At 50.9% G+C, this 10724-nt stretch overlaps 1 protein-coding gene across 1 annotated transcript in view; it reads left to right on the top strand.

Moving 5' to 3' along the window:
- The window catches only part of LOC105552803 (interleukin-17 receptor E-like), a 12376-nt gene extending 2231 nt beyond the window's left edge, over positions 1-10145 (top strand). Inside the window, exons 5-16 of the mRNA XM_011998561.1 lie at positions 1881-1978; positions 2221-2380; positions 2472-2611; positions 3716-3784; positions 4693-4759; positions 6323-6498; positions 6585-6632; positions 6712-6757; positions 6899-7053; positions 9395-9463; positions 9914-10039; positions 10119-10145. Coding sequence (XP_011853951.1) covers positions 1881-1978; positions 2221-2380; positions 2472-2611; positions 3716-3784; positions 4693-4759; positions 6323-6498; positions 6585-6632; positions 6712-6757; positions 6899-7053; positions 9395-9463; positions 9914-10039; positions 10119-10145 — 1181 coding nt within the window. The remainder of the gene's footprint in view (positions 1-1880; positions 1979-2220; positions 2381-2471; positions 2612-3715; positions 3785-4692; positions 4760-6322; positions 6499-6584; positions 6633-6711; positions 6758-6898; positions 7054-9394; positions 9464-9913; positions 10040-10118) is intronic.
- Positions 10146-10724: the final 579 nt, after the last annotated feature.

Here is a 10724-nt window from a genome sequence, read left to right as displayed (position 1 = left end):
AAAGGCAGTTTCTGGGCCAGGTGTGATGGTTCACACCTGTAATCCCAGCACGTTGGGAGGCTGAGGTGGGTGGATCGCTTGAGTCCAGGAGTTTGAGACCAGCCTGGCCATCATGGCAAAACCCCATCTCTACAAAAAAAAATACAAAAATTAGCTGGATGTGGTGGTGCATACCTGAAGTCCCAGCTACTTGGGAGGCTGAGGTGGGAGGATCACCTGAATTCAGGAGGTGGAGGTTGCAGTCACTTAAGATAGCGCTACTGCACTCCAGCCTGGATGACAGTGTGAGACCCTGTCTTAAAAAAAAAAAAAAGAACTGGCAGTGTCTAATTTTTCTAAATGTTTGCTGTTAGAAATAATGCCACAGGGCTGGATGCAGTGGCTCATGCCTGTAATCCCAGTACTTTGGGAGGCCGAGGCAGGCAGATCACCTGAGGTCAGGAGTTTGAGACCAGCCTGGTCAACATGGTGAAACCCCATCTCTACTAAAAATGCAAAAATTAGCCAGGCGTGATGGCGGATGCCTGTAATCCCAGCTACCCAGGAGGCTGAGGTGAGAGGATTGCTTAAGCCCAAGAGTTCAAGACTGCAGTGAGCAGTGATTGTGCCACTGCACTCCAGCCTGCCTGACAGAGCAAAACCCTGTCAAGGAAGGAAGGAAAGAAGGAAGGAGGGAAGGAGGGAAGGAGGGAAAGAAGGAAGGGGAGAAAGAAAGAAGGAAAGAGAGAGAGGCAGAGGCTGGTGTGGTGGCTCATGCCTGTAATCCCAGCACTTTGGGAGGCCGAGGCAGGCGGATCACAAGATCAGGAGATCCACACCATCCTGGCTAACATGGTGAAATCCCATCTCTACTGATTATACAAAAAATTAGCTGGGCATGGTGGCGGGCACCTGTAGTCCCAGCTATTCAGGGGGCGAGGCAGGAGAATCGCTTGAAGCAGGGAGGCAGAGACTGTAGTGAGCCAAGATCGCGCCGCTGCACTCCAGCCTGTGCAACAGAGCGAGACAAATAAAAGAATGCTAAAATGAATATCTTTGTATATATAGCTTTTTCTCTGCTTAAGAAATTAATCCTTTCTTTTTTTTTTTTTTTTTTTGAGACCGAGTCTTGCTCTGTTGCCCAGGCTGGAGTGCAGTGGCCGGATCCCAGCTCACTGCAAGCTCCGCCTCCCGGGTTTACGCCATTCTCCTGCCTTAGCCTCCCGAGTAGCTGGGACTACAGGCGCCCGCCACCTCGCCCAGCTAGTTTTTTGTACTTTTTAGTAGAGGACGGGGTTTCACCGTGTTAGCCAGGATGGTCTTGATCTCTGACCTTGTGATCCGCCCGTCTCGGCCTCCCAAAGTGCTGGGATTACAGACTTGAGCCACCGCGCCCGGCCAATCCTTTCTTGATTGCATCGTAATTTTCAAGACTAAAGAATTTTGACATCCTTACCCTCCTTGATTTAAAATGACTTACTATCAGGCGCGGTGGCTCACGCCTGTAATCCCAGTGCTTTGGGAGGCCAAGGTGGGCAGATCACCTGAGGTCTGGAGTTCGAGAACAGCCTGACCAACATGGAGAAACCCCGTCTCCACTAAAAATACAAAATTAGCTGGGCATGGTGGCACATGCCTGTAATCCCAGCCACTCGGGAGGCTGAGGCAGGAGAATCACTTGAACTTGGGAGGCGGAGGCGGAGGCTGCAGTGAGGCGAGATCGTGCCATTGCACTTCAGCCTGGGCAACAAAGAGCGAAACTCCGTCATAAAATAAAATAAAATAAAATATAAAATATAAAATAAAATAAAATAAAATCTTACTATCTAACCCTGGGCTATATCTCCAGGTAGGGGAGGGGTAATGAAGGCTAGATAGTAAGTATGTCACCCCCTGCACAGGTCTTCAGTGGGGCTTCTTCCACCTCCTGGTACAGAAATCCAAAAAGTCTTCCACATTCAATTTCTGTAGGAGACACAAGATGCCAGCACCTGCTCAGGTACTCTCCCTTTCAGTTCCAGCCCTACCCAATGCCCCACAGACCTTTGCTTTCTGGCCTCTCATTTGGTTCTCCAGCCATGTGAGACAGAAAGTGTGGAGATGAAGTATTCTGTCTATTACACAGCTAGGGAGGCCAAAAGAGTTTGAGCAGCTGCCACAGTACCTCAGATTCCAGAGGCAGAAACAGAAGCCAGGTTTCCTGATTCCTGGCCCGAGGCCAACCTTGTTCTCTGCCTTTAGAGGAAGCCGCTGCCTAGTCGTCGCCTGTCTGAGAAGAGCCATCACATTTCCATCCCCTCCCCAGACATCTCCCACAAGGGACTTCGCTCTAAAAGGACCCAACCTTCGGATCCAGAGGCATGGGAAAGTCTTCCCAGATTGGACTCACAAAGGCACGGAGGTGGGCACTGGGTACAATAGGAGATGGGTTCAGTTGAGTGGTGAGGTGCTAAGGCCAAGAGACAAGGCCACTGAGTCCTTCCTCTCCCCAGGGCCCGAGTTCTCCTTTGATTTGCTGCCCGAGGCCCGGGCTATTCGGGTGAACATACCTTCAGGCCCTGAGGTCAGTGTGCGTCTTTGTCACCAGTGGGCACTGGAGTGTGAGGAGCTGAGCAGTCCCTATGATGTCCAGGTATGGCGTGTCATCCCCTGTAAAAAGCCCGATCACACAGTGCTAGCAACAGAGGCCACCCATTGTACACATGGGGAAACTGAGGCCCAGAAAGGGACGGTAACTGTCCAGGACCTCCTTACAAGCTGAAGGGTCTATCATTAAGACTTCTTTGGGCATGGCATGGTGGCTCACACCTGTGGTCCCAGCACTTTGGGAGGCCAAGGCAGGAGGATTGCTTGAAGCCAGGAGTATAAAACCAGCTTGGGCAACATAGTGAAACCCTGCTGCTAAAAAAAAAAAAAAAATTAAAAGAAAGACTTCTTTGGACTAGACAGAAAGGGCAGAGGGCCTTGTCACCTGGAAGAACAGGAAAGGCAGGCAGAGAACTGGAGCAGACATGAATGACCATGAATGAGCAGAGAAATTAGTATGGTATTTACCCCTAATGAGAGGATCCTCAGTGTGATTTAGGTATTAAGAAGCCTTTTCTTGAGCTTTAAGTTAGTGACAAGAGAAAATAATTGTTAATTAAATATTTAAAAAGCCTTTTCAGCTTCCCTAAGAGGTTGTACCATTTGAGAACATAACAAAATGGTCACATCTGTCTTACTCTTCCATCTCCCTCCCTTTGTTCCTGCCACTCAGAGAATGATATGTCCCCCATTCTCCCAACCTGGGCCCCAACATCCCACCTCAACCTCCCTTTGTCATGGATGCCATTGTATACAGTTGGTACCATTTGCAGGGACTGCTGCTGTACCCCTGAGACCCTCAGCTCATCATTTTTATAACGATGAGGATACCTCATAAGTTCACTGTGATGCTAGCATGGAGTGAATTGATTTAATGCTTCTAGCACTCACCACACACCCTGGCATACAGTAGGGACACAATAAAGGAATGTATTCCCTGTCTCCTTCCCCACAACTCCACCTAGAGTACCTAGAGCTAATGCTTAGATTACTAAGCAGACAACCTTTGAGAGATTTATCAGAAGAGGTATCTCATATAAGAGGAAAAACAGGGTGTGTTGGCCAAGATCCCAGCACTGTTCTGCCCTTGTCTGTGTGCCTATGCTCTTTCTCAGGCATCTTTTGTCTTCCTTTGCTGTTTCATCCACAGAAAATTGTGTCTGGGGGCCACACTGTAGAGCTGCCTTATGAATTCCTTCTGCCCTGTCTGTGCATAGAGGTGAGCAAAGGAAAAGGTGTGGGCTGTCCATGGCTCTGCTCCTAAGTCGCCAAGGTGGCACAGTTGGTCAAGTATATCTCCAGTAAACTGGGTTTAAAAAGGACTGGGTGTTACTGGCATGCTTAGGAAGAGTGGCAGCAGCTTGGCTGTGAGCCACACATGGGGTCAGAGGTGGAACGGTGCTGCTGAACATTGGACCTTCTTAGGGTGATTCCAACCTCAGCCCCATCCAAACCCAGCTTTCCCTGGCTCAGACCTGGCCTCAGCCCACAGAGCCAGAATAGGCAGCTGTCATCGCTATGTGTTCTGAGGAGTCGAGGAAGGAGTGTGTACATGGCCACTGCAGGGTTCCATATGCCCCCAAAAGTCTTGCCCCCTCTAGGCCTCTGTGGCAGTCCTCCTTTTCTCTTTACAAGTCTAAGGAACATATCAGAAAGTTTTCTATGGACTAGACAGAAGAGGCAAGGGAAATTGTCACCTGGGAGACCTAAGGGAGGATGATGGCAGAGACCTAGAGCCACGAGCAATTGCCAGGGTGGACAGCAGGTGGGCATGTTGGCATTCCAGAGTCAGGAGCTAACACAGAGCACTGGGTGCCTTGGGGATGGCTGAGAGTGGAGGCCAGAAAAGACCAAAACTGAGGAATGCAACCTCAGGATTTACTTCTTTCTGGGGATAGTTCTCTTTAGGAGGAAAGGAATTAGCCCCTCACTTGCTTATCCCTCTCCTATGCTCTGGAGTTCCTACCTACCCTTGCCCCCACCCCACATTGCCCCCTCCCACTCGGTGCCTGGCCAGCTCAGGCAGCTTGCGTCACAGTAAGGTAAAGCCAGAATGAGTTTTAGGTCTGAGTGAGATTGGAAAAGCCATTCCTCTGACCCTCCCCACCTGCTCCCCTGTCCCCCTAGGCATCCTACCTGCAAGAGGACACTGTGAGGCGCAAAAAATGTCCCTTCCAGAGATGGCCGGAAGCCTGTGAGTGCTGCTGACATGCACCCTTGTGCACACACATTCCCTTTCTCTTTCTGTCTCCTACACACACATGCACGCACACACACACACCACACTTCACACGTTTGCTGGAGGAAGCCCCCAGAAGGCATACAGGTACTTCCCTGGAGTCAGTGAGGAAAAGGGCTGCCAAGTCTACCAGTCAGCTTGCCAATAGATCAGAGAGCACTGAGCACTGAAGCACTGTGAGAAGTTCAGAAATAGGAGGCCTAGGAGATGGTGTCCTAAGACGATGGGCCAGAAGACCCAGTTCCCATCCCAGCTCTGTCAGTTGTTCTTCTCTGAGCCTCACTTTCCTCATCTGTAAAATCTCAATACCTGCTCTGCCTTCAAAGCGTTTGTGAAGCCTGAGTTAAATATTACATGTGAAAGTGGCTGGTGATGTCTGAAGTGCTGTATGCATGTTGTTCTCAAGGAGAGGCAGGACACTCGGACATAAGTGAATCGCATAAAGCAGCCTACAGAACTTACAGGGCAGGGTTATAGTTAAGGACTAGGCTGTAGGGCAAGAACTCCGGAAAGGGAGAAGTCCCAGAAGGGCCATTGTAAGCAGAGAAGGCCTCTTAGAGGAAGTGGCATCTGAGCTGGGGTCAGAAAAAGGGCAGGATTTAGACAGGAGAGATAGAAGGGGAAGACATTCCTGGTTCTGAGAGGACCCTAAGCAGATTTTGAGTTGGGGGAGAAGCAAGGAGCTGGCCAGAATAGAGGCCTGGGAAGGAGAGAAGAGAGACCCTGGATAGAAAGATAATGAAGCCAGGCGCAGTGGCTCATGCCTATAATCCCAGCACTTTGGGAGGCCGAAGCGGGCAGATCACCTGAGGTCAGGAGTTTGAGACGAACCTGGCCAACATGGTGAAACCCTGTCTCTACTAAAAATACAAAAAATTGGCCAGGCATGGTGGTGCGCGCCTGTAGTCCCAGCTACTCGGGGGGTCAAGACAGGAGAATTACTTAAGCTCGGGAGGCGGAGGTTGCAGTGAGCCGAGATCACACCACTGCACTCCAGCCTGGGTGACAGAATGAGACTCCATCTCAAAAAACAAAAACAAAAAACAGAAAGGTAATGAAAGGGGGCCGGGCGTGGTGGCTCACACCTGTAATCTCAGCACTTTGGGAGGCCGAGGTGGGTGAGTCACAAGGTGAGGAGTTCCTGAGGTCAGGAGACCAGCCTGGCCAACATGGTGAAAACCCATCTCTACTAAAAATACAAAAATCATCTGGGCTTGGTGGCTCACACCTGTAATCCCAGCTACTGAGGCATGAGAATCACTTGAACCCAGGAGGCAGAGGTTGCAGTGAGCCAAGATCGCACCACTGCACTCCAGCCTGGGAGACAGAGTGAGACGCTGTCTCAAAAAAGAAAAGAAAGATAATGAAAGGGATGCTCATTGATTGAGTACCTGTTCAGGCCAGGAACAGTACTGGTTACTTTTACAAACATCATCTCCTGCTGCCCCCAGGATGTGGGTGGCAAGGTGGGGCTGAAGCAGGGCTGACCCTCACCCACTGACCCTACCACCTGCCCAGATGGCTCGGACTTCTGGAAGTCAGTGCACTTCACTGACTACAGCCAGCACACTCAGATGGTCATGGCCCTGACACTCCGCTGCCCACTGAAGCTGGAAGCTGCCCTCTGCCAGAGGCAAGACTGGCATACCCTTTGCAAAGACCTTCCAAATGCCACGGCTCGAGAGTCAGACGGGGTGAGGACAGGTTCCCCCAGGACCAGGGTGGGCAGGGCTGGGGCCCAGGAATTTTCTCCCTGATGAACTCTTCTCTCCTCCCACAGTGGTATGTTTTGGAGAAGGTGGATCTGCACCCCCAGCTCTGCTTCAAGGTACAACCATGGGTGAGAAGAGATGTGGGGTAGTGGGTATTGCCTGGAGCTTGCTAACCTGCATTCCTATATTTCTCAGTTCTCTTTTGGAAACAGCAGCCATGTTGAATGCCCCCACCAGACTGGTAAGCCAATAAGTGACCTCTGCTGGGAACCCCTGCCCCATTTCATCCTCACCCAACTGTGACCAAGCTGAACCCCAGCCCAGCCCTGAATTCATCACCCGAAGCCAACTCCTATCAACACCCCCACCCTGCCCCAAACAGGGTCTCTCACATCCTGGAATGTGAGCATGGATACCCAGGCCCAGCAGCTGATTCTTCACTTCTCCTCAAGAATGCATGCCACCTTCAGTGCTGCCTGGAGCCGCCCAGGCTTGGGGCAGGACACTTTGGTGCCCCCTGTGTACACTGTCAGCCAGGTATGGCCTCGCCCCCACTAGGTCCTATTGCTCAGAGCACAGCCCTCAATTTCCTTGTCACCTCATTGAGATAGACCCTGGGAAGGCAGAAACAAACAAATCCCTGACTTCTACCATCTGGTTTACTTTATTTACGTGATCAGCCTTTGTTCAGCTGACTTGCTGACAGTAGATTCCTCAAGGGAGCATTTTCCTTTTTTTTTTTTCTTTTGAGACGGAGTCTCACTCTGTCGCCCAGGCTGGAGTGCAGTGGCACGATCTCGGCTCACTGCAAGTTAAGGGAGCATTTTCTAATCCTTTCAGTTTCTGAATTTACAGGAATAACAGAGGCAAGGGACTGGCCCTCCCACATTCAGGTGTTCTCTAGCCCAGGGGTCCCAATCTCTGAGCCGCAGACCAGTACCCACCTGTGGCTTGTGAGAAACCAGGCCACACAGCAGGAGGTGAGTGGAGGGTGAGCAAGCATTGCTGCCTGAGCTCTGCCTCCTGTCAGACCAGTGGCTGCATTAGATTCTTATAGGAGCGCAAACCCTATTGTGAACTGTGCATGTGAGGGATCTAGGTTGTGAGCTACTTATGAGAATCTAATGCCTGATGATCTGAGGTGGCTTCATCCTGAAACCATTCTCCCAACCCCAACCCCTTCAACCTCTGTGTAAAACTTTTCTTCCATGAAACCAGTCCCTGGTGCCAAAAAGGTCGGGGACCACTGCTCTAGCCTAACAAAACAACATTTTATATTGATGCCTTCCCTTGAACCCAGCTGTCCACTACCACTACTCTCCTGCCTCCACGAGGCACCTGTGCAGAAGTTATCTATCCCAGGAGGCAGAGCCCATGCAGCTGACAGGCTCTGCACAATCCTGTAAACTACTGACAAATTTCACCTGTTACGTGACTAGGCGCACTTTATCAGACTATCTTCCATGTATCTGATATAAAAACCACAGTCAAATACACCCTTAATACCACAGCACCAAGCTGACTAAGCATGACTAGCACTTCCAAACAGTTATTTCTTAAATGCTCACTTGCAGCTTATACGTTTGTTTTGTATTGTATGAGGGCTCCCAAGCAGACAGGTGATAGTAACACGGTATGTAAGACCAAGTCACGCTTAAGATGGCCAGGTGCAGTGTCTCACACTTGTAGTCCCCACTGAGGCAGGAGAACTGTGTGAGCTCAGGAGTCCAAGGCTGCAGTGAGCTATGATCATGCCACTGCACTCCAGCCTGGGTGACAGCATGAGACTCGGACTCTAAAAAAAAAATGTTTTTAATTAAAATTCTGTCCAATTTAGTATGCATTGTTCCCACCCTGTAGCAGGGAGGGAGTGTATCTCTGGGAGATACAAGAAAAGTATATAACACAGTTAAGGAGTTCACAGACTAATAATAGCTGTTACCAATAAATGAATATACATTGCAGTTTATTTAAAAAGATATTCATGTGCATATACCCATTTGATGCTCTCAATAACCCAGTAAAATAAAGATTATTATCCCTCACATAAAAACCAAGAAAGTAGGCCAGGCGCAGTGGCTCACGCCTATAATTCCAGCATTTTGGGAGGCTGAGGCAGGCAGATCACCTGAGGTCAGGTGTTTAAGACCAGCCTCACCAACATTGCAAAACCCGTCTCTACTAAAAATACAAAAATTAGCTGGGCGTGGTGGCGTGCACCTGTAATCCCAGCTACTCAGGAGGCTGAGGCAGGAGAATAGCTTGAACCCAGGAGGTGGAGGTTGCAGTGAGCCGAGATTGTGCCAGTGCACTCCAGCCTGCATGACAGAGCGAGACTCTGTCTCAAAAAATAAATAAATAAACATAAAAAAATAAAAATAAAAATGAGGAAAGTGAGGCTTAGGAAAGAGAGATAACCTGCCTCCATGCAAAGACCACACAGTTAGGGACTACAAAGGCAATAGGTAAGCCTGAACCCAGGTCTCCTGACCCTAAAACTTACATTCTTTTCAGTGATATGTTGTGATACCTCTTCAGCTGTGCAGGAGAGTAAAGTGAGGCAGCCTTCCTGGTTTGTGAGCTGCTAGAGGACAAAGACAATGTCCGCACCCGCCTTCTTTCCTCAGGGCTTGGCACAGAGGACATACTCAGAGTCTGTCTGTTTGACAAATACCTGACTGCAGCAGGAGCTGAGCTCTGGGAAAGATCAGTGGGAGCCGGAGTGGCTGAGGAAGCCTTCTTGTCAGAGGTGGCACTTGGCCTAAACCTCTTAGGACTGGGGGTATGGTGGGGAGGAATAGCAGGGGCAAAGACTCAAGGCCAGACAGGGCCAGATTCACCTCCCTCAGGAGAGCCTTTCTGCTCTTTGTTTCTACAGGCCCGGGGCTCAAGTCCAGTGACACTAGACCTCATCATTCCCTTCCTGAGGCCAGGGCGCTGTGTCCTGGTAAGGAAACCTACTCTCACTCTACATACAGAGCCCTGGCATCTACTCCCGTGGTAGCACTCACCCATGGAAAATCCATTCTGCAAAAATGTTTGGTTTGGCCAGCACGGTGTTTTGAATGGAAATTACTTACCGCCATTTACATATATAAACAAAGCTGGATTTCTGACTTCTGTTAAAAAATCAGAAAAACCTAGTGCCGGGTGTCCGCACTCTGGCATGGTGACAATGGCCTGGAGCTCAGCGCCTTCTGATTGTTTCAGTCAGGGCCTGTGCTCTCCAGATGCTCACAGCAGCCCTGGTCAACTTTGAGTTTACTTCTCGAGTTTGGCCCCTGTCACACTTGAGTTTGCCACCATTGACCTGTGCTGTGCCAGGCCAGGAGCTGGAGCAGACACAAACCCACCTGGGAAGAATTTCCTAGCCAGTGGGAACTCCCCTCTCCCCCAGCTCCACACTTCACTCAGCTCCCTGGGGAGGAGAATATGCCTGGTTCATAGGGCTGGGGGACTCTGTGCCCTCAGGTGTGGCGGTCAGATGTCCAGTTTGCCTGGAAGCACCTCTTGTGTCCAGATGGTGAGTTCTTGGGGAGGGGGAGGTAAGAGGGAGGCTGGGCACTGAGGAACTGGGCTTGGCCTCACCCTGCTTGACTCAGTCTCTTTCAGACGCCTGGGGCTCTTGATCCTGGCACTGCTGGCCCTCCTCAGCCTACTGGGTGTTGTTCTGGCCCTCATCTGCCGGCGCCCACAGTCAGGTAAGCTCACCTGGGGGTAACCTGAGTAGTCAGACCTGCCCAGCTCCGAGGCTAGCTGCCCCCTCACCCTCCCCTGTCTGAGCTCTTTGCACTGCACCCAGTCTCTTGTTACCCAGGCAGGGATCCTCAGGCCCCCAAATGGGCAGGAATGGTTAAGGCAGGGCAAAGGGCCCTCTGAGCAGATTGTCACTGTACTAAGTCTCTGGACAAAAGGCTAGTGGGGCAGAAATCCAGCCTGCGCTGTACTTGCCCAGCCTGGAGCCCTCTTTTCAGAAGGGGTGCCTTTATCTAATTAGCCCATAGGCTAGGGCTGCTTTTGGTACCAACCCCCAGAGCAAACAAGGGGCGGGGGCGGAGAGGCGAGAACCTTCGGTATCCGGAGAGGCTGGGGAGGAGAGGGCTGAGTAGTCTCTCAGCCCCCACCCCTTCATCTGTTGCTCCCCGCCACTAGGCCCGGGCCCAGCGCGGCCAGTGCTCCTCCTGCACGCCGCGGACTCCGAGGCGCAG

Source organism: Mandrillus leucophaeus, unplaced genomic scaffold (genome assembly GCF_000951045.1).
Source record: "Mandrillus leucophaeus isolate KB7577 unplaced genomic scaffold, Mleu.le_1.0 Scaffold576, whole genome shotgun sequence".
Lineage (NCBI taxonomy): Eukaryota > Metazoa > Chordata > Mammalia > Primates > Cercopithecidae > Mandrillus > Mandrillus leucophaeus.
This window is presented reverse-complemented; position numbering and strand designations above follow the sequence as displayed.